This window comes from Corythoichthys intestinalis, chromosome 13 (assembly GCF_030265065.1).
Source record: "Corythoichthys intestinalis isolate RoL2023-P3 chromosome 13, ASM3026506v1, whole genome shotgun sequence".
In the NCBI taxonomy this organism is placed as follows: domain Eukaryota; kingdom Metazoa; phylum Chordata; class Actinopteri; order Syngnathiformes; family Syngnathidae; genus Corythoichthys; species Corythoichthys intestinalis.
The window spans coordinates 51,447,568-51,471,316 of NC_080407.1; the positions used below are offsets into that span (position 1 = coordinate 51,447,568).

The following is a 23,749-nucleotide window of genomic DNA, read 5'->3' on the forward strand; positions in this document are numbered from 1 at the left end:
GTCTTAAGGCTCCCCTGATGCAGGTTTGAGGTCAATTGATTTTTTCCCGAGGAGTTGGAGCCTTTTTTGGGGGGGGGTTCCTGTTCCCACTAGGGGGCACCAGGCTTAATGGGTAATATTTCAATGCAGTCGTATTTAGGCTTGGATACCTCATATGCATGCCAGATATGAAAAAGATTACACCTTGTATCAGGAAGTTATTACTCATTTGCTGAATTGGCGTGTTGACAAAAAAACGCCCGACTTTGGTACCCCATCCAGGTCAGGCCCTTCAATAAAAACTCACCATTTTGATAACTTAATAGCTCATATGTCTCATGAACAGTCTCACCAATTTCGAGCAGGATCCAACTCACTGCTTCTTAAACGTGTATGCTGGTTTTTTACTAAAATTGCATATTTTTCAACATTCAATGCAAAATACCTGATTTCCTTTTGGGTTTGGAATATGGGTGCAAGAGACTTTTTTTTTTTTTTTTTTTTTTTTTTTTTTTTTTTTTTTTGAAGCAGTTTTGCACAACGTATCGACTCCCCAAATTTCATCGCTCTCTGATGAAAAAACTTAAATGGAGAGGCCTTTTATAAAAAAAAAATCAAAGGGCCGCCACTGAGCCATCCTGTGACATTTTTATTGGAATGTTGCAAAATTATCGAAATTTACGCGAAGCCACGTGTTTGTGCAAATTTTGGTGAGTTTTTGATCATGTTCAGGCCTTCAAATTGGCCATTTTCAATTGCCATGAAGAAGAAGAAATTTTGGACCCCACCGCTTCAACAAAAACTCAATATTTTTCATCAGAAACCTGAACGCATATCTTAAGGCTCCCCTGATGCAGATTTGAGGAGGAGGAGCCTTTTCTGTAAAAAAGGGTGTTTTCTGTTCCCACTAGGGGGCGCCAGGCCTAATGGGTAATATTTCAATGCTCTCGTGTTCAGGCTCGGATACCTCACATGGATACCAGATATAAAAAAGATTGCACCTTGTATCAGGACGTTATTAGTCATTTGCTGAATTGGCGTGTTGACAAAAAAAAAAAAGCCCGACTTTGGTACCCCACCCAGGTCAGGGCCTTGAATGAAAACTCACCATTTTGATAACTTAATATGTCATATGTCTCATTAACAGTCTCACCAATTTTGAGGAGAATCCGACTAACTTTCTCAGCGCAATGGTCTTAAACGTGAATGCTGGTTTTTGACTAAAATTGCATGTTTTTCAACATTCAATGCAAAACACCTGATTTCCATTTGGGTTTGGAATATGGGTGAAAGAGACTTTTTTGAAGCGGTTTTGCACAACTTATGGACTCCCCAAATTTCAACGCTCTACGTTGAAAAAAAACCTCGCGAAATAATCGAAATTTACGCTTAAGCTGCTTGTACTGTATGTGCAGATTTTGGTGAGTTTTTGATAATGTTCAGACCTCCAAATTGGCCATTTTCATTTGCCATGGAAAATGAATAATAATCCTTTGCAAAACAATAGGGCCTCGTTGGTGCTCGGGCCCTAATAATCTACCAAAACACTCCTTCCACCAAACACCAGGGGGTGCTGCAGCACCCTAAGCCCCCCACTTTGCGCCACTGTGACAGTCAGTAAAGCAAATGGAACCTGCGGCACTTAGTGGTGAGCAACAACACGCCAACATCATTTATGATCCGCTCCCAGCTCCATTTGGTCCTTGGCCAATTTAATTAGCATAGAAGCAAAGTGTTAACAGTGAAGCGGCATCAACAATAGATCACTTGCGTTTTACCGGCGGAGTTAAATTGGATTGTTTTGTCGGGATCACACGCATCAGCAACAAGTGAGAGACGCTGGAGTGTTGACGTTATCAGTGGAAAATCAATTTAACGGCACGACGCACCCTTAATTCAATTAGGAAGTCCTCTACTGGATTATTTGACTCATTTTCTTGATGAAGTATTCTAGCGCTGCAACGATTAATCGATTAACTTGAGTGAGTGGATTAGAAAAAGGTTTCGATTCAAATTTCGCTGGTTCGAGGATTCGTTTAATTCGAGTGGCATTGTAATGGTTTGTTTTGAAAGTGTTTGAATCTAGTTTTCTTGATTTGGGTGGGTACACTGCGCTCTAGTGGCAACAGTGAATATGACACAACTCATCGAACATGGCTGGATCAAGCTGCTCCCTGTTAAGACCAACATCATGATTGTTGATGCCTTCGTAATTTAGTTTTTTGGTCTATTTAGCAGTTTTTCATGGGAACAAGTGTTTGAACGCTTTAAGAGAATTGTAAAAATGTTAGCATTTTATAGCATTTAAGCTAACTGACTTTTGCATGTAATTCAGCTAATTGTTCTGTTGTTGTACTTCGATCTCCATTTATGAATTTTTTATACCGTTTGAGGCTAAGATCAGATATTTTAATTTATTTTTAAATGCATGTATTCTATTGCCATTCTGCAGTTTGAAAAAACTTTTAATTTCAATTTTATTTTGTATTCGCATTTAATGCTGTTTTGAAAGTGCAATCTTAGCAAGCTTTTTTTACATTTCCTAAAATTTATTCTTCAACGCATTCAACGTTCTTAATCTGATTACAGTATTTTTCGGACTATAAGGCGCACCTGACTATAAGCCGCCACCCACCATATTTGACATGAAAATGACATTTGTTCATAGATAAACCGTACTGCCGCAATTGTATTGACGGGTTATTTCCGTCAGCCAAAGCACAAAGCCTTCAAGTAGGGGGCTGTCCTACAGTCCGCTTCAGTTATTCGCAGTCCGTCGCAACACATGCAGGGATCCAACGCCGGATTTAGGTTGAAAAAGTACAAAAGCTGTACCGCACACAAACAGGAAGGATTTTCTCAGGAGTGATTTGTTTGAGGAATTAAAGTAATTATTATATTTTTTGTACCACGCACACATTTTGAAACATTGTGAAAAAAATCAATCGGAGAAACTTTTCTTTTGACGTATTTCTTTCAATGAATGCTAACTGCCCATTTTTTTGCTCTTTTAACGAAGTCGATTTTCATTCATATCTATAAAGAATTCAGGTATTTAAGCATTTATTCACAAGAATTTTCGCCAGAAAAGCTCCTTTTACGCCAGGTGGCCGCTAGCCTCATTCGCTAACATAGTAGCATTGTACTTTGTCAATATACGTACTTTAAATTAAGCACTACACAGTTTCTTTGCTTTTAACCAAGAATCAAGACTGTTTTACGTCCATATTAATAAAGAATTCGGGAGTTTAAGCATTTATTCACAAGTATTTTCGCTAGAAAAGCTCTGCTTATGTCAGGCGGCCGCTAGCGTCATTCGCTAACAGTATTTAGTGTATAATGATTATAAAGGGCTATTCTATTCTATAATAAGTATTCTATAATACTTGTATATATAAAATTCATCAATAATCTATTTACATATTATCTATAATTGATTCTGCATGTTTTCCTCAAGTATTAAGTTTCTGTTGTGAAATGGAGTGATTTATTAGCTGTTGAAAACAGTAGATAAAAAAATGAAGTTGCTATTTTGGTCAAAAACGTATATGATTTGTTAAATATTTCTATTGATCCTGAAAATATAGGTTATCACGTTAAAATATTTGACGCAATTAACGCACATGCCCCGCTCAAACAGATTAAAATGACAACAAAGTGTCATGTGCACTTGTTACTTGTGCTTTTTGGAGTTTTGTCGCCCTCTGCTGGCGCTTGGGTGCGACTGATTTTATGGGTTTCAGCACCATGAGAATTGTGTAATTATTGACATCAATAATGGCGAGCTACTAGTTTATTTTTTGATTGAAAATTTTATACATTTTATTAAAACGAAAACATTAAGAGGGGTTTGAATCAGATAAAAAAATTAAGTTGCTATTTTGGTCAAAAATTTATATGATATGTTAAATATTGCTTTTGATCTTGAAAATATAGGCGATTATCTCTCCATTTGGTGATTTTTGTGCATCTAGTACAAAATCTCAGACTTTTATAGCCATTTTAAGTTGTGTTATACTTGTAAAATCCCGATTATTTTTTTTATATAAGTGAATGACTGAATTTTTTGATGCCGCTGCTCATGGAGACTCCTATATGGCTAAGGTAGATGCCTGTTTTGGTTTTAGGTTGGTAGCAATTTTGGTTTTGTAAATATTAGGGGTGTCAAACGATTAAAATTTTTAGCTTAAAATTAATTAATCGTAATTAATCGCAATTAATCGCAATTCAAACTATAAAATATGCCATATTTTTCTGTAAATTATTGTTGGAATGGAAAGATAAGACACAAGATGGATATATACATTCAACATAAATACAGTATTTGTTTATTATAACAATAAATCAGCAAGATGGCATTACCATTATTAGCATTCTGTTAAAGCGATCCATGGATAGAAAGACTTGTGGTTCTTAAAAGATAGATGTTAGTACAAGTTATAGAAATTTTATATTAAAACCCCTATTACTGTTTTCGTTTTAATAAAATGTGTAAAATTTTCAATCAAAAAATAAACTAGTTACCTGCCATTGTTGACGTCAATAATTACTTACACAATGCTCATGGGTGCTGAAGCCTTTGAAATCAGTCGCACCCAAGCGCCAGCAGAGGGCTATAAAACTCCGAAAAACACAACAAGTACACATTTCACTTTGTTGTCATTTTAATCTGCTTGAGCGGGGCATTTGTGCGTTAATTGCGTCAAATATTTTAACGTGATTAATTGAAAAAATTAATTACCGCCCGTTAACACGATAATTTTGACAGCCCTAGTAAATATTTGAAGTTTTTGAAAATAGGCCCCCTACGAATCGGCCCCGTTTCCCGTGTCATGTCAATAGGTTATGAGGTCTATGGCTTAGGTTTGAAAAAAATTCCGTACATCCATCTTGCCTCAGGTGGTTTTGGCTAGGCAAAGCAAATGACGGTCTAAGTTGCTAGTCACATGATTTGTTCGAAAAATAATTTTGACCCATTATAAAATGATATATATGATATAAAATCATTTCATTTTTGTTGTTTGTTTTATTGCTTTACAACTTTTATAGACAATATTTTACCGTAAAACTCTTAATTTTAAAATCATATACTGTATAGACCCTACCCACGTGACGTCACAACTCCGCTCTCCTGAATGGTACCGCCCACTTGTCCGTCAAAACATAGTGTTAACCTGTTACGGCTGCGTACATTTCTCCTATTTACGGCGTGTTTTTCTGCTCCTTAACATTAATAATCAAAATGGTGAAGGCTTGTGTGGCTGTTGGTTGCACTAACAGAGAAGATGGAAGGAGAGACTTGAAGTTTTACCGTATTCCGAGGGATCCAAAGAGGAGAGCGAAATGGACGGCTGCAATTCGACGTGAAAACTGGGCACCAAAAAATCACCACAGACTATGTAGTAGTCATTTTATATCCGGTAAGATGCATTTAAGATATACTTAGAGGGTTTTGGGGCTGACAAATAACCACAATTAAGATCATTGCGAGGCTAATCGCCGACAACATACGACGTAGTACGACATAGTTTCAAATTCAAGATGTTTGTGACTTCCCTTTCTTCCACCATCGTTATTTTTTGAATAATATTTAGCTGGTACCAAGTGAAAGAAACTGGCCTCGTCTACGGGGCTGACAAATAACCACAATTAAGATCATTGCTAGGCTAATCGCCGACAACATACACGTATGTATGTAGTGAGAGTGCTATCGCTAAACCATATAAACATTAAAAGCCTTAACTCCATTGACAAATGACATGAAATACATTAGACTTGACAGTGGATGTTAGCAATAACAAAAGATTTTGAATTGAAAATTTCGTAACTCACTTTTCCAAGCACAAGATAGTTTCCTGCCGAATTTTCGTGGACGAGGACCTGTTTCACCCAACCAGCAACGAAGTATTTATAAGCCTCCAAGCTCTTGAAGTTTTTCAAATTTTCGTGAGAATAGGCTGATTTTGTGTGGACAAGATAATTGTAAATATCAGCGTAGCAGATGTCAGGCAGACAGGGCGAAGACAGTGGGTCGAAAAACATCGATTTGGGCATCAAATATGGATCTGGCGACTGTATAGAACGAAGCTTTTCCACATAACGCCTTTTATGCAACACATCCAGTGAGTTTACGGCATCAGAAAGCACCGGGTCTTCCATGAAATGCATTTTAAATTCCTCGATCAATTGAAAACAATGCTAATACAGAGACAAAATGACGGACAAGTGGGCGGAACCACACAGCGAGCACGTGGTTTTCTGACGTCGGTGGGTTGGGTATATAGGAAAGTCATTTACGTGCAATGACACTTTTCGGCCAGCGGGGGAGCTGCCCCCTCTGCCCCCCCATGAAAATCTGCTTTTGGCTGCAGCCCTAAACTGTTCATTGCCCTCCGTTTCATCGGGATGAAAAAAAAAAAAAAAAGACTCTGACACCAGTGTTACAATCATACAAATATATTAGTTTGTTTTATTCAATTATATCCTTCACTTTGTGTACATTATTATAGAAATAAATGCATATCATATTGCAAATGCAGGGTGAAGATTCGGAAGGGTTAGCGAAAGGTTGAGGAGGAGGGGCTCGAAGAGTAAATACGTTGACCTTTTTGTGTAAATGATTTGGCGCATGCAAGCTTGTCCTGTCTCGGCGAGTTGGGGAAACCCTCAACGCACCCCAACACGGTGTCCCTGTGCCGCTCTCCAAGATATATTCCTTCCGCGTTTGTATACAAAAATAGTGTCGTTGTAGCTTTGACAGCTGGAAGACTTACAGTAAAGCGCTCTTTTTAAATTCGGAAGACAACGATTTCTTGGAAGAACATGTCACGATAAGAAACTGTGTAGTACAAAGAACAGGGGGGGAACAAAACTCCATTTTGTGGATGGACGTGAGAAACCCGTTACAAAGGTAGATGCTGTGTGAGAACAGGTGTGCAGTTCAAGTCCTGTGGCGGAGGTCGGTCCGTTGTTCAGATGAGGAAGAGGGACAATCTAATAGTTTTGACTTGACACCCAATTGGAAAATAGATTTTGTGCTGCATTGTATACTGGAAGAGAAGTCTGTGTGTGCGCACGCCCGGATGGAAAGGTCACTGTATGTAAAGGAAATGCAAACTGGCACAGTGTAACGCATCACAGTCTCTACATTTCAATTTAAACTGAAAAACAATAATAATGATCATTGTAATAATATGCAAGAGGCTTGAAGTAAAAGAAAAAGGACAGTGTCACTCTTGTCAGTGCTCCCCCTCCCGAGCCCCCCTACTTTTTTTTTTTTTTTTTTTGGTGTGTTTTCTGCTGCATTGCAGATGTGGTGAAGGGACTCCACCGCAAAGTAATGCGCACGCACACGCGCACACGCAAGGGCACATACAAATCAAAGCCTATACACGTTAGCTTGCAATATCAATATTAATCTTCGCTACCCCTCCCTTTCCTCTCTCGCTCCTCACCATCTCAGACGAGGTGGTGGCTGCACCTTGTTAATAGTGTTTATTGCTTTTTTTTTTTGTCTGCTGACTCACACTCATTGATTCTTTCTCCACTCACACATTGCAGACCACCCCTATTTCCTCTGCCACATACAGTATCCATATATAGCACATTCAGGTTAAATGATGTGGACTCCCTCCCATGTCCGCCACTTCCCAGGAGGGTCAGGCTCGCTCTCAACCTGGGGTGACCCTCGGTGCAATCTGCATTGAGGGAGTCCCCGGGCAGGTGCGAGGTGCCCATCCCCCCCAATTCTTCAAGGGTACCACGGATAGAAAGACTTGTCATTCTTAAAAAATAAATATTAGTATAAGTTATAATTAAAGATGTCGGATCACGTCATTTTCAAAGTATCGGAATCGGCAAAAAAATATCGGACATATATTTTTTTCATTTAAATCATTTTCTAATTGGACTTAGCGTTACAGACAAAATGTTTTAGACTCATCCAGAGTAGTTTTTGCTTAAAGTAGGGCAATCAAATTTATTGCGTTAACGGCGGTAATTAATTTTTTAAAATTAATCATGTTAAATAATAATTAACGCATGCGCTGCATGACCCACTCATGCATGCAAAAACGCCGTTTTACCTATAGATAGTGCTAAAAGACAGCGTATAATGAGTAGAGAGAATTTTGACAGCCTTTGGATCCATTTTTTATGTGGCTAAAGCCTTACAGTATCTCTCTCAGCAATTAAAATTAACGTGGGAGGCAATGTGGGGAAGATACGTAGTAGCTGATCATTTTCTTAACACTCTGTTCTTTCCCAACGCAGAGAAGATATATCAATTGGTGCCCCTACGCACACTCATGGTTGCACTTCCCATCATGCATTTGGGCAGAAGTTAAATGGCTGCAGTATCATTTACTGAAAGCTCAACAAATACACTAGATGGCAATATTTAGTCACAATATACAAAGTCACATTTATCCTTTAAGAATTACAAGTCTTTCTATCCGTGGATCCCTCTCACAGAAAGAATGTTAATAATGTAAATGCCATCTTGAGGATTTATTGTCATAATAAACAAATTCAGTACTTATGTACTGTATGTTGAATTTATATATTCGTCCGAGTTTTATTCATTTTTTTCTTAATGCATTGCCAAAATGTAGATGATCGGGAAAAATTATCAGGAATGATTGGAATTGAATCGGGAGCAAAAAAAAAAAGCAATCGGATCAGGAAATATCGGGATCGGCAGATACTAAAACGATCGGGATCGGATCTGGAGCAAAAAAACATGATCGGAACAACCCTAGTTATAATAATTTGATATAAAACCCCTCTTAATGTTTTCGTTTGAATAAAATTTGTAACATTTTAAACCAAAAAATTAACTAGTAGCTTGCCATTGTTGTTGACGTTGCAGGTCGGTGACATCACATGGGTACGCTGCCGTACTTCCAGTGTCACTCTTTAACTACAGTGGTATGAAAAAGTATCTGAACCTTTTGGAATTTCTGCTTAAAATCACCATCAAATGTGGGCTGATCTTTGTCAAAATCACACAGATGAAAAAACTGTTTGCTTTAACTGAAACTACCCAAACATTTAAAGGTTTTCATTTTTTAATGAGAATAGTATGCAAACAATGACAGAAGGGGGGAAAATAAGTAGGTGAACCATCACATTTAACTCATTTGCTCCCAAAAACGTATTTATACGTCATTTAGGTTTTTTTTTTTTTTTTTTTTTGACAAGAGGCATCTCTAAGTTCTGTTGCACCTAAACTGCAATGCAAAATGCTCAAAACTCATTTTAAAGCAATAAAACTGACCACTGGAGGGCAGTAGCGCATTTTGTAAGAACTCATCTCGGGCCAAGAAAGGAAGTGAAGAAAAATAGGAAACGGAAGTTGGAGGGATCTTGTGAAGACGCGTGAGAATTTGAGAAAAATGTGGAGAACGATCGGAAAAAAAAGGCAATCGACAATGGAGGAGTGTTTTGAAAAGAAAACGAAACCATCGTCAAAGATGGATTCAAAAAAATCTATCCACAACGGCGTCAGATTCCACACGTGTTCTGCGGAGCTCACGTTGAGTTACTCCTGAGCCAGAGGTTGAAACCAACGATGAAGATGATGAAAAAAGTGAGACCGATTTTGATCCGGACTCGTCAGATTACTGGGAGCCACCTCATTCAACTGGGAGCAGCCAGGAGCTTTCCCCGTGCGCAAATAGTTCAACAGTTCATTAGTTATGTGTAAATAAATTGTTACTTTGCGATCAAAAGCTCTATTTGTCTTGTGGTTTATGTTATTTTGTAGAACGAAAACATTATTCAGCTGTTTTGGGTGTCACAAAAGCCAAAAATAGCTGTGTTAAAGTCAAAGTTCTGTTTGAAATGTATGCTTTTACAAAAAGCTGAATTTCTCAGTTTTTTCATCAGAAATTGGAAAATTTTCTAATGCTGATTTCTAAAGAATGGAAAAATATATGAACTTTTTTTTCTGCTGAAGAGAGTCTAATCTTTCTTTTAGTGGGTTACATGTTTATATAGCAATAGAATTTTCTGTGAACCTTGCAAAATCGGTCAAAATCCAGTAAAACCGCCGGGCGCGAAGGGCCTTGCTCCTGTGAAAATGGCTGGGAGTGAATGAGTTAATATTTTAATAGGCAGCAATAACTTCAACCAGACGCTTCCTGTAGCTGCAGATCAGTTTGGCACATCGATCAGAACTAATCTTCTTCTCTACAAAAGTGCTGTAGTTCAGTCAGGTTCCTGGGATGTCTGGCATGAATCACTGTCTTTAGGTCATGCCACAGCATCTCAACGGGGTTCAAGTCTGTCCTTCTCATTAATGTTCCACTTAGGTTCAAATTTGAAGGACAGAACCGATTACATGTTTATGTAGCTAAATAATGTGACACTGTGGAAGTCCAGCAGCGTACCCATGTGAGGTCACCGCCGTTCGACGTCAACAACAACAACGACCTACTAGTTAAAATAATTTTACAAAGGGGTTTTAATATCAAATTATTATAACTCTTACTAACATTTATCTTTTAAGAATTACATATCTTTATATCTGTGGTACCCTTTAAGCATTTAAAGAGCACCTCTACAGTATTTTAAAGGCAGATATGCAAATCTCGTGTGCTATTATCAGACAGTGGTGCCTTAAGATAGGAGTTGCCATGAATCGGTGTTTATAACGAAGATAATTCGTCAATGAACACTTTTTAATGACGATGACGAGGCTATAACGAGCTAACATTGTGTTTAAAAGGGAATAGTATCTTTTCTCGAATTTACTGTTTGACTGTTTGTATTACTCTAACACCCAATATAAAATAAATAGCATTTATATCATAGTTTAAGAAAAACAAGCAGAATATACTTGATATTATGAACAGTTGGACTTGAAATGATTAGAACTAGCAGCACCAAGACAACGGGCAGATAAGGACAGAAAGATACAGGACGCCTTCTGACCGCGGAAGCCCAACACGTGCAGCTGACTGAGCAAGATTGACACTGACAAACAGGTGATAGGCAAGACATCTACAAGCTCACGTCTGCACCACCAAATCCAGTAATCAGCTCTTCCGGACAGTCCAAAACAAATGGCGGGACATCGTCTTGCCACAAGGAACATCTTATACGGAGGAACCCGCGACAGAGACATTTCTCATCTCGTAAATCTTCCGAAAAGGGATCTCAATCTCTAAAGGCACCACTGTGTTTCTTCAACGACAACATCCACGACGCAACTAAAACCTCATCCTGTGCCTTTTCAACACCAAAATGAACGAATTAATGCTGTCACTGCTACATCGTTCAAGGGATACACAATTACCGCCGTCAGCCCTTCACAGCTTCTCGCCATTCGATTTAACCCGTTTGAAAAAAAAAAAAAAATTGAATCAAATATTGCAAAGAAGAACCGTCCCAGCCCTTAGAATGAAGTTGTTAACGAGTATTTTTCCCGCAGTCTTAATTCAGTTCTCGCAGAGGTGGTGTTTAATTAAACATTTGTGTAATTACTTTGTGAAGAATAGTCAAACATTTAATGGACTTAGCGATCCATAGGGGATGACTGGTCAAACACGGCAACCTGAAGGTCTATTTAGCGTTTTAATTAAGGTCTTAAGTGCTTCCACCGGGTGTGAAAGAGGTGCTTTCACAATCATTGGTGAGAAATAAAAGCATGATTAAATGGGTTCATTTCTTTGATAGGTGAGCATCTTTATAGTCCGTCAAAAAGGGAGAGACAGCGAGAACCAAAAGAGGTATTTGCCATGTGGCAAAATGGTTTTAGCCATGTGGAAAAATGGATTTTGCATGCCACATGGCCAAAACAAAACAAAAAAAAGCCACAAACAAAAATTAATTTTGGCCACATGGCCAAAAATAAAATGGCACAAACCAAAATCCATTTTGCCACATGCCCAAAAAAAAAAGCCATAAGGCAAAATCCATTTTGTCACATGGCAAAATCTATTGTCACATGGCAAAAAAAGCCACACGGGAAAAAAAATGCTACATGGGAATATCCATTTTGCCACATGGCAAAAAAAATGCGACATGGCAAAATCCATTTTGCAACATGGCACAAAAAATGCCACATGGCAAAAAAAATGTGCCACATGGCAAAAAAAATGCCGCATGGCAAAATCCATTTTGCGCAATGTATTTTGACACGTGACAAAAATATGCCACATGGCAAAAAAAAAAAACGGCACATGGCAAAATCAATTTCGCCATATGGCAAAAAAAAAAAAAAAATGCCACAAGGCAAAATCCATTTTGCAACATGGCATAAAAAATGGCACATGGCAAAATCCATTTTGCAACATGGCATAAAAAATGGCACATGGCAAGCAAAACAAATGCCACATGGCAAAATCCATTTTGCCACATGGCAAAAAAAAAATGCAACATGGCAAAATCCATTTTGACATGGCAAAAAATGCCATATGGCAAGCAAAAAAATGCCACACAGCAAAAAAAAGATGCCACATGGCAAAATCCATTTTGCTACATGGCAAAACGACATGAGACATGGCAAAATCCATTTTGCCACATGGCATAAAAAATGCCACATGGCAAAATCCATTTTGACACATGGCAAAATCCATTTTGAGACACGGCAAAAAAAAAAGTCGCATGGCAAAAATCATTTTGACACGCGGCAAAAAAAAGCCGCATGGCAAAAGTCATTTTGACACAAGGCAAAAAAATGCCACATGGCAAAATCCATTTTGCCACATGGCTAATACTACTTTTTGTTCTCGGCCCCGCTGCAAAAAGGAGCTTAGATTTGCATGAAGAGCAACAATGAGAACCATTTTTTTGGTCAAGTTTGTTCGTTTTAGTACGCTTTGACAACTGCTAATTTTGGGTGTAATTCCAATGTCGAACACTAGATGGCAGCACACTTAATTGGGGAGGTTATATAAATTTGACTTCAGAAGAAGAAAAAGAAGAAAAGGCATATTTCTGTTGTACCTAGTTTTTGCTGAAAATTACATTAGGGGAATTTTTTTGCTTGAAATTGAGTATACGTAATCCAGCACTTTTTTTCAGTGGCATCATGAACCACGATAAGTGCCATCCTTGCTGTCATTCAGAAAGTTTCCCACGTTCTTTTGCAAATTAATCGTATGCGTACATTTTTTATCACAATCTGGCAACCCTGAACAAAGATGGAGTCTTGAAACCAAGGGAGAAAGATGACATCACAGAATAACAGGCGCACACACAAGCCTCCTGAATAAATTGCGTGGAAGACGTTGATATAGCCGGTGGCTGAAGAACCGATCGACTCAAAATGGCATTACGGTAAATGCCAGGAAGACTTTTTGCTCGGCGGCTGGACCGACTTTAAACTAAAAAATGTCGGCGCAAATGGCAAGAAGGCCACACCTCAAGTTGGCGTTATTGCTTCCCAAATTGTAGTCGTACAGAAGTTAGGACTGGGACCCTGTTGAGTCTCGGGGGTGGGATCCGTGTCGCAGGACCTGGCGACCCTGTTCAAGTCCCGCCCCCTTGTATCACAGCGCTAGGATGACGAGGTTTTGGTTTTGCTTTGAGGCTCTTTCTTGCCGTTCTGGTGGACGGGCGAGTCACTGGAGGTCTTGGGTGTTTTCCTAGGGGGACTCTGCTCAGCGACGTCGTGCAGGGATGGCTCCCTGTACATGGCCACTAAAGGGGAGAGAAAAAAAGAATGCTTCAAGAATTTTGAAACTATTCATTTTTCTTTTAACTTCGGGGATGAAACCTTTTGCAGTCAGAAACCACTCAAGGTTTAACGTGCACACGGGGTTCGGCAGATGCGAAGCTAGGCCTCGCAAAAGTCTTCCCACCTATCGAAGTCTTGCTCTGCCTTTTTATTTTACAAAGTCACATGGTCAGAACAGTGGGTGTGTCCTGCGCGATAATTGGTTAGTTCAGAGTGAGTCAGCTCAAACTGCTTCTCCTTATTTGGTGTTGATTCTCAAAACTGGATGCTTATTGTGAAACACAAAAACTTATTACAGCTCAACTTGGGAATTTTCCACAGAAAAACATTGTAAGGTACGACCTTGGGAACTTAGCTGTAGCTGACACGAAAGGGAGTGAAGATCAGATAAGACTCCACAGAAACTAGAGTCTAACATGCAAGAATATAGTTTTACAGCAGTTAATATTTGTTTTATAAGCATGAATAAAATATATTCTTTCACAATATGCTATGCTAGGACGCGACAATGCGGGTTTACACACGCCAAAAAGAACCTAAACATCATGTCAATATTAAGGTTGTTTACACAGGTTTAAACAGAATTACATTCCTTAACTTGAAATACCTTTTTGTGGACTTTTCTCCCGACTCCGTGCCAGCATAGTCAGACTCACGCTTGCAACAGGAGAACCGATGTGATTTTCAAAATAAAGGGTGCAAAGGAACAATTTGTATTTGATATGCTAATCCAGATGACTTCTGGCAAATAGTGCGTAAATAATGAACTATATTCATTTAGACGTATTGTTAAATTACTCAAATTATAAATTAGAATGTCCCAAGAGTTCTGTAGCTGGGGATCGGACCACAAAGGCCCAACTCACCATGCACCTGACCCCTTTGGCCCCTCCCACAGGTGGTGAGCCCATGGGAAATCATCTTGTTCGGATGCCTCCTGGACGCCTCCCTGGAGAGGTGTTCCGGACATGTCCCAATGGTGGGAGCAGAGGCGTCGCGTCCCATTAGGCAAACCAGGCAATTGCCTAGGGCCCCCAGCCAGCAGGGGCCCTCAGAGGGCCAAGAGATTTAGCACACGTAGCTTTACTGCACTGTCGCAGCGACAAGTGTGACAGTGCCAGTGAAAGCCTTGTGTCTGAGTTCCCTGAAGGGGCCCCTTAACTCGCTCTACACCCAGACCGGCTTTTTTTTTTTAATTGGCGTATATCCAAAATGAAGAGAAGTTATTCTTCTGGAACCAGCAAAAGAAATACATTTTTTTAAAAAGCAGAAGAGGAGAAAAGGAAGCAAGACAGCGGTGAGTGTACTATGTTACTGTAGTTTTATGTCCTAATGTAGTAGAAGCCGGGAACTTTGAGTGTGCTAAAAAGCGCTCTGAGACTGAGGCGTTATTATACTTTTATTAAATATGCTATTGCTCCAAGTCCAACTGTCCCCCTTACTTGCACACGGTCGAAGGGCCCGATGTTGCTTGTTGCCTGGGGCCCCCGGGGACCCTTGCTACGCCTCTGGGTGGGAGGCCATGGGGACGACCCAGGGCACGCTGGAGAGACACTCTCTCGGCTGGCCTGGGAAAGCCTAGGGATCCCGCCGGAGGAGCTGGTTGAAGTGGCTGGGGAGAGGGAAGTCTGGGCTTCCCTGCTAAAGCTGCTGCCCCCGCGACCCGACCCAGGATTAAGCGGCAGATGATGGATGGATGGATGAATGGGGGTTAAATTACAATGTATCTTTAAAAAAAAAAAAAAAAAAATTTCATTTGCAAGGTGTGGCGGCTTTTTTTGGTGTGGCCCTGATAGTCCCGCGCAGTGGTTGTGCTAGACTTTTTCGTTGTCTGTCATTTTGACTGACAGTGTCATAAAAATGTGGTCATAATCTATTCTTACCCGTCACATTTTTAAAATGATAATAATGACATATTCAATAGTATTTAGTTTTCATTCATTTTTAATTAATATTCTGTCCGAACAAACTTAACAAGAGGCAAACAGACAGCGGAGTGCACCAATCAGCGACGGGCAGACGTGCCGTTAGCAAAGCGACGAGGGCAGGACGAGGGACTTGCGCGCGGAAGTAAACATACGAGGAGAACGGAGTTTATTCAACATGGCTAGAGCGAGACAGACTGTTGTCAATGACTCGTGTCGATGTGTTTTAGCTCATTTAAAACTGAATTTACCGCGGATTGGAACATTCTCGGCTCTCCCGTTTGCCATCCGTGTTGTTGTAGAGACGACTTTCGGCGTGCAAGAGTGACGTTGCTCGTGAAAAACACGTCACGCAAATAAACAAATCTGATTTGTCGATTGATTTTGTACCTACTCGAGAGGCTGTGTCCCAGACTTTTCTCTCAGTGTTTGAAAAATACAGGGAGAACAGTCTGGCCGTGCCAGGCAAACACTCAGTTGCCTTGATATTTTTCCGAGTAAGGCCAATGACGTCATGCATCAAGAGAGACAGTAGCTAATTAATATGCTCACTCGCCACCCTGTGGTCTGGGGTGTGAATTGCAACCTGTCAAAATGACGGATGGACTTCAGTTTTTTCCGTCACCGTTTTAAAAAAACGGTCAACGACGGAAAATATTCGGTTAACGCGACCCCTGGTCCCGCGGATCATCCACACCTCCATTAACCAGCCTTCAGGGAAGGGATGAGGGGACGCGCCAACACCCCATATGCCTGCCCACCAGCCACCGCCCAACCGACACGGCATACCACGAGACCTCCAAGGCCCACTAGACTCGGGGCAGGTCAGGGTCCCCACACAAAGTGGGCGACACCCTGCCGACCCATCGGCGCCCGGCCAGCGACCCGCGCCAAAGCCCAAGGAGGATGGCCGTGCAAAAAAGAGAGAGGGAGGGGCTGAAACAGGAGGGTGGCGCGGGACCGGAGCCCCGATGCCCCCCACCCTTGCAACCAGAAGCCAGGTAAAGAGGGGACCATGCCCCGGAGCCATGTAATATTGAAACAATGTGGGACCTTACCACCCTATTGCTGTGGCTGCGAGATCCCCGACTGGCAGCCATTACCCAGCACCGTGACGGGACTGTGTGGGGAGGGTAGCGCAGTGTATGCATTAAAATAGAAGTCCCGACTGAGGGCAGTGGGACCGCCGCATGGAATTTCATCCCACCTCCCCGAGGACATGAAAGAGTGTGTAGGTTAGTTGGCGTGCTTCTAGATATGGATCTGCAGTACCTTCAATGAGTTTGGGTAGAAAATGTGCAGCTCCCTTTGTCTTCTTGACCCGGTTTCCCTTCATCACCTGCCCGTCCCGGTTGATGCCGATGTACCAGGCCCGGCCCGACTGCGTCTGTCTATAGAGGATGGACGAGTAGGTGACGTAGTAGTTCTCGAACACGCACTCTTTGAACTTGCACTCTGGCGTGAAGTGTTCCTGGAAGACACACATACACACACAAAGGTGATAGGTGAAGAATAACACATTTGGGATAAAGGAATGTGGGGAAATGGAGCCCACATTTCATCATGACAGGGTTACTGGAGCGGGATCCTGATGCCGGGATGCCATTATTTATCCCGCACTGTACCTGTTACAAACAACATCGTGCCGAGCGAACCCCTCCCTACGCTTTCGACGGTTCAGCGACCCCGCTTTCGGCCTTCGGTACGCAAACACGAATTTACACGCTTGTATCCGACAATACTTCAATACCGGGACGTCCCGGCTAAACCTCCCTAACTCTTCCTTCTCGCACGGCTGCCGTGTTTTCCCTCTCTGCCTCTCCTTGTTCACTTCGTACCCCGCTCGCATCCCTCCGTCATGTTGTAACCTTGTCGGGGAACAAACCAATTTACAGGATTGATTTGGAGCCTTGATGTGACGGGTGAGTGGAAAAGGCCTGAATAAGGACTTTGCTCTCTCTCTCACTTATTCTTTCAGATCTTCTCTCCCTTTGCTTGTCGCCCACAGCAGCTATTTTTTAAATCTATGAATATTCACTTAGACAAACAACTTTTTTTTTTTTTCCAAAGCATCCATCTATCCATTATCTAAATCGCGGTAAATATCAATTGAATGTAAAGTGACTTTGTTAGAAACGGTTTATTTAATTGTCTACCATTGACACTGACGTTGAATGGATTGGACTAGTGCTGCAACGATTAATCGATTGACTTGAGTAATTCGATCGGGGGGGGGGGGGGGGGAAGCTTCGAATTAAATTTTGTGGCTTCGAGTATTCGTTTGATTCCAGTCATGTGAATTTGCATATTAAGCTAAATATTTAGTTTCAACCATTTCCAGATTTAACATTTAAATTTAGTGTTTAGATATATATCTAAGATTTACATTTAGGATATAAATTTAATTTATAGGATATTATATATATTTATATTTATAGGATATCAATTTTAACATTTACCGTTGAGATATATATTTAACAATTAGATTTGAGATAAATATATCTTAAATCCAAATGTTAGATATATAATATTGCATAAATATCCATCTTAAATCCAAATGTTAAATATATAATATTTAGATTTAAGATGTATATTTAGGATATAATTTTAAGATTTGAATTAAATATTTAGTTCTGGATTTAATCATTCAGGTCCAGTACTTATTTAGAAATAATGTTGTAAATGTGCCAAAAAAAAAAAAAAGACTCTAAAATTTTCACACATTTTAAACACTGTGTGGCACTAAATTTGAGAAAATGTAATTTTCAGCATGAGCTGCTTTACAAAGCTATATAGCTGTCAAATAAAATGTTACCTATTAAACCAAATAAATCGACAAATAAGCCGCACTGGACTATATGCGGGATTTAAAATGAGGGGGGGAAAGTAGCGGTTTATGGTCCGAAAACTACAGGAGTTGTTTAATTGATTACGAAAATAATTGATCGCTGCAGCCCTAGATTGGACATCTACTAATGATAAACCGTGGGTGGGGTAGTGCATTTTGGCTAAAACAAATGTTTTTCCTCCTTAGCTGCCATTGATGGAGCTAGACGTCCAATCAATTTGTAGTGGGAGGGTTGGCAGCGAATGAACAAACAAAAACACCTCCTTCCATTGAAGCTCTAGGCTTGAAAATATCGCCTTAGTTTTATAGTTACACTATGAGTATTATATGCGGGGGACAGATTTTTTAAAAAAAAATTTATTTTCCCTGCAATTAACTTAATCCATCCATCTGCTTACTGTTGTAGCCCTGTTGATGACTCTGTTTCACACACACACCTCCCCTTCACCTCAGGGTGCCATCAGCTGTGCTACTTTGTGTGACAACACACTCCTTTACGGGCAGGCGTTATTCTCAGGGCGCTCACACGCGCATCTGTCTGCTGAGCGTCACGTCAATTTCATCATTTTCTCCTCGTCGGACGATGAAGGGTCTCGGCGTCATCCCTGGTCACCTTGAACTTAGAAAATGAAATCAAGACAGCTGCACTGCCTATTGTCTTCAATAAGGGGCGCTCCAAACACACATCCCTCTAGCAGGCCTTGTTTCAGTGAAGGTGTTTGTTGAAGCTTTCCCTCAAGTTGCACCTGTTTGAGAACACGCTATCGTTACACAACTCTCAGGCAACCATGTGACCTGTGCATCACTCAACTCACATTGACACGAGAGGGAAAATGCAAGCGAAAGAGGAGTTACAATGATAGTGGAATTGATTTTTGCAGTGTTTGGCGTATTGACTGTAACTTGATTGCAAATCCTGATCAAGCTTGTTGCTTGTATTGGAATTATACTGGGAAAACTTTTCAGGATGCTGAGATTTTATTTATAGTTGTGAAGGTCGGGAACACGCTACTAATTTTGATACTGAAAGCTCGACCTGCATCACAGTTTAGCATTACCAGTACATTAAACTGTGTGAACTTGCCAAACCAAGTAGGAAGCAGCTTCAGGAGAAGTGTCCTCCTGTATGTGTATACTACTATGTTAACGTTAATTGAACTGAAAAATATAGTGAACTCTGCCCAGCTGTAAGAAATGTAGTGATCCAAGGTTTACCACATTCTGTGGTCTTAAAGCAGCCCAAAGGAGCTGTCATTTTTGTTGAGTTTGGCTGTGCTTGTGGACAAAAGCAGTAGTGTTTTTCCTGAAGAAAGGCTCCATTTTTGTTTATTTTTGTTATTCCCTGACTAAGAATTTATATATATATATATGTATATGTATGTATATATATTTGGACAGACAATTTTGAGTGGATAAATGTTATTTTTTTGTATATTTTTGCATTCCTGGATAGCTAAGAGATGATTAACAATTTTGTATTTTCTTTATATGTGACTTAGGGTTGTCAAAATTATCGCGTTAATGGGCGGTAATTAATTTTTTAAATTAATCACGTTAAAGTATTTGACGCAATTAACACACATGCGCCGCTCAGATTAAAATGACAGCAGAGTGTAATGTCTGCTTGTTACTTACTGGCGCTTGGGTCCAACTGATTTTATGGCTTTCATGAGTGAGCATGGTGTAATTATTGACAATGGTGAGCTATTAGTTTATTTTTTGATCGAAAATTTTTACTAATTTTAATAAAACGAAAACATTAAGAGGGGTTTTAATATAAAATTTCTATAACTTGTACTAACATTTATCTTTTAAGAACTACAAGTCTTTATATCCGTGGATTGCTTTAAGAGAATGTTAATAATGGTAATGCCATCTTGTTGATTTATTGTTATAGTAAACTAATACAGTATCGCACAGTTGGTAAGGTGGACGAGAAGTAGAGGTGGACTACCAGACCCTCCCCCAACATTTCTCACTTCTTTTCTCCCCCCATCCGTCACATTGCCTCTCATCCCCTTCCTGCAGGGCATATGTGTCCGCAATACAAGAGATTTCGGCGTATGCTCTATAAGTGTGCATTTTTGTCATTTAAAAAAAAAAAAGTATAACAACTGTGACTTTAATTCAGATTATTTAGCGTTGGTAGTACTCCTCTAAAGCTGTTCATCATTGTCAAAGTCTGACAACTTTTTGGTAACGGTCAGCCCCAATTATGTCTTCCAGCTTCTCTGTGTTTATACCTGACTGCACATGTGGCTTTGCTGAGGGAAGCCAAATTGAACAAGGGAGAAAGTCTATATATGTGTGTGGCTTTATCGTACAGTTTAACACAGCGTGACCCCCTTCCATCCGCTCCCCTCCACACACACGCACACACGAGCAGCAGCCGCACATAATGTCCCTCTTGTCTCTGCCCAGGAGACTTTTCCACACCGCGGCTCTAATAAAATGGGCCACCATGTCCTTAACTGAGCTTTTTTTTTTCTTTTTTCTCCTTTCACAGGTTATTCCCGTTTTACAGAAATAGAACCCCAACATTTTATGTTGTATTAAAAAAAAAAAAGTAGGGTGACATTTGTGTTCATAGTATAAATGAAGCTGTATTTTCGCTAAAGTTGGACAAATACTCATTCAACTAATTTTTTGTGTATTATCAATTAAAAATCCAACAGCTCTGAACTTTTATTTTTTTATTTAAAGCAACACCAGTTTCCAGTTTGAAAAAAACCAATGTGATATTACTCAAATGTTGCTGTTCATACGATAATTATTGACATGCAATCATAAGCGGATTTTAAGGGGGTCCAGCCCCTCCAGTGGCCGAAAAGTGTCATTGCATGTAATTGACTCTCCTATATATGTATATAAAAAATGTAAAGCAATAAAACTGCTACAAAAATGAATGAAATGAACAAAAATTTTTATAATGGGTCAAAATTATTTTTCAAACAGATCATGTGACTTGCACCTTAGACGGTCGTTTGCTTTGCATATAATTTTCATTTAAAAAAAATAAATATTAGGGAGGGCAATTTTTTTTTTCTTTGATTGAAAATATTTTTTCGAATTCAAAAACTTTTTCTATGATTTTTCTTTTTTTGATTGAAGTGATTTTTCTATTTAAAAAAAAATTTTTTTTTGAAGCAACTTATTTTTTGATTGAATAATAAAGACAAAAATGTCCTAGCCAAAATGTGGCCCAAACACAAATCAATATGACTTTTTTGAGTTTCAAATTTATTTTTGCATTCAAACACTTTTCTTTTTCTTTTTATCGATCGGGTCCGATCACGTCATTTTCAAAGTATCGGAATCGGCAAAATAATATCAGACATGCCTTTTTTAAATATATATATATATATATATATATATTTTTTTTTTTAATAAATCATTTTCTAATTGTATTTAACGTTACAGACAAAATGTCTTACATTCATCCAGAGTCTTTAGTTTTGGCTTCAAGTAGGGCTATCAAATTTATCGCGTATACGGCGGTAAATCATTTTTTAAAAATTAATCGCATTAAAATATTTAATGCAATTACCACATGCGCTGCACGACCCACTCACGCATTGTCGCGTTCAATCTATAATGACGCCGTTTTACCTATATATAGAGCTAAAAAGCAGCGTAAAATGAGTAGAGAGAATTTTGGCAGTCTTTGGAGCCTCTTTTTAATTGGCTAAAGCCTTAAAATCCCTCTCTCATCAATTAGAAATATCGTGGGGAAGAACGGTTGGGGTTGATCTTTGCCTTAACACCCTATGTTACCTCCCAACGCAGAGAAGATATATCAATTGGTGCCACTACGTACAGTCATGGTTGCACTTCCCATCATGCATTTGGGCAGAGCAGTTAAATGGCTACAGTAACCTTTACTGAAAGCTCAACAAATACACTAAATGGCAATATTTAGTCACAATATACAAAGTCACATTTATCCTTTAAGAATTACAAGTCTTTCTATCCGTGGATCCCTCTCACAGAAAGAATGTTAATAATGTAAATGCCATCTTGAGGATTTGTCATAATAAACAAATACAGTACTTATGTACTGTATGTTGAATGTATATATTCGTCCGTTTTTTTTCTTAATGAATTGCCAAAATGTTTATGATCGGGAAATATCGGGATCGGCAGATACTCAAACTAAAACGATCAGGATCGGATCTGGAGCAAAAAAACATGATCGGAACAACCCTAATACTGACCACACTAGTTTTGCAGGTTAGCAAGTTCACACAGTTTAATTTTATTCCGATGCAGGTCGGACTCTCAGTAGCAAAATTAGTGGTGTTTCCCACACCTCCATAACATTGACGTCTTTTTACATTACATTACTTGTAGTGGCTGCTGCTGGCCCCCCAAAAACTTTTTCTGCTATTTTTGATCAGCACTAAATAGCTATCGAAAAGGCAAGCTTTTACTCCTGAGAAAAAATTAACATTACTATCGATTTCCAACCCTGTAAATATTGCACAAATATAGCATTTGGTAAAAAATATTTTTCCAATTGGTTTGAAATCTGAACTAGTTGAGCCTCTGAAAGTAGCAGAAAACCAGAGAATAATGGCACAAATACAGTAGTTGGACATTAAAGAGCGACAGTATTAGACGGCAATGATGCAAAGATGGTGGACGTTTTTCTCCAATATTGTCAAACCTTCAGAATAGTTTTTCCCCCCGATAATCATTCGCCTGGAGAATTTTGAGGAACAACAAATGCACTGCGAGTGTAGGCAGTCGCTGCCGTGAGCAATGTTGTGGTGCTCTTTTCATTTTCGTTCCAGCTTTCCAGTCGTAACATATTGTTGTTGTACTGCCTCTCCGAGCTTAAAGCTTGTTTTGAGAGGTGCGTGGAGTGTTAAATAATACATCTGCTGTTTGCAAGCAGTGACACAAAGGAGGTGATCTTGTCGAACATTTACTGGCTTCTCATTGCTGAAATGCCACCTCTTGCGTACGTATTTAGGATGGTTTATTTGCTTGACGCGTTTCTTTGTGGAGAACCGAATGGATTCAAAATAGTGTATGACGTCATTCTATCTATTCAGGCTTGAAAAAGTGAAACCCTTGATAGCTGAATTTGCATTTAAAATACCTACAGTAAAGCATTGGAGGAATGTATAGTAAAAAGTCATGATTAATAAACAATACAAAATGTAGAAAGTGCGAAAATCCTGAAGTAACGTAATTTTCGGACTTTTTTTCTTCATTTTGAATCCTGCAGCTTATAGTCTAGTGCGGCTTATTTATTTGAGTTAAAAGGTAATTTATTTGATAGTCCACCTCTGCTTCTCGTCCACCTAA

The 23,749-nt window shown here is 39.5% G+C and overlaps 3 protein-coding genes across 3 annotated transcripts in view; 1 reads left to right on the top strand and 2 right to left on the bottom strand.

Moving 5' to 3' along the window:
• haus4 (HAUS augmin-like complex, subunit 4) overlaps positions 1-23,749 on the bottom strand; it is a 268,044-nt gene that overhangs the window by 160,740 nt on the left and 83,555 nt on the right. The window lies entirely within an intron of this gene.
• gc2 (guanylyl cyclase 2) overlaps positions 1-23,749 on the top strand; it is a 196,357-nt gene that overhangs the window by 33,367 nt on the left and 139,241 nt on the right. The gene's annotated exons all lie outside the window — the stretch shown is intronic.
• The window catches only part of fgf11a (fibroblast growth factor 11a), a 74,836-nt gene continuing 63,662 nt past the window's right edge, over positions 12,576-23,749 (bottom strand). Inside the window, exons 4-5 of the mRNA XM_057855025.1 lie at positions 16,861-17,059; positions 12,576-13,626 (exon numbers count right to left, since the gene is read on the bottom strand). Of these exons, the coding sequence (XP_057711008.1) occupies positions 13,484-13,626; positions 16,861-17,059 (342 nt within the window). The 3' untranslated portion in view covers positions 12,576-13,483. The remainder of the gene's footprint in view (positions 13,627-16,860; positions 17,060-23,749) is intronic.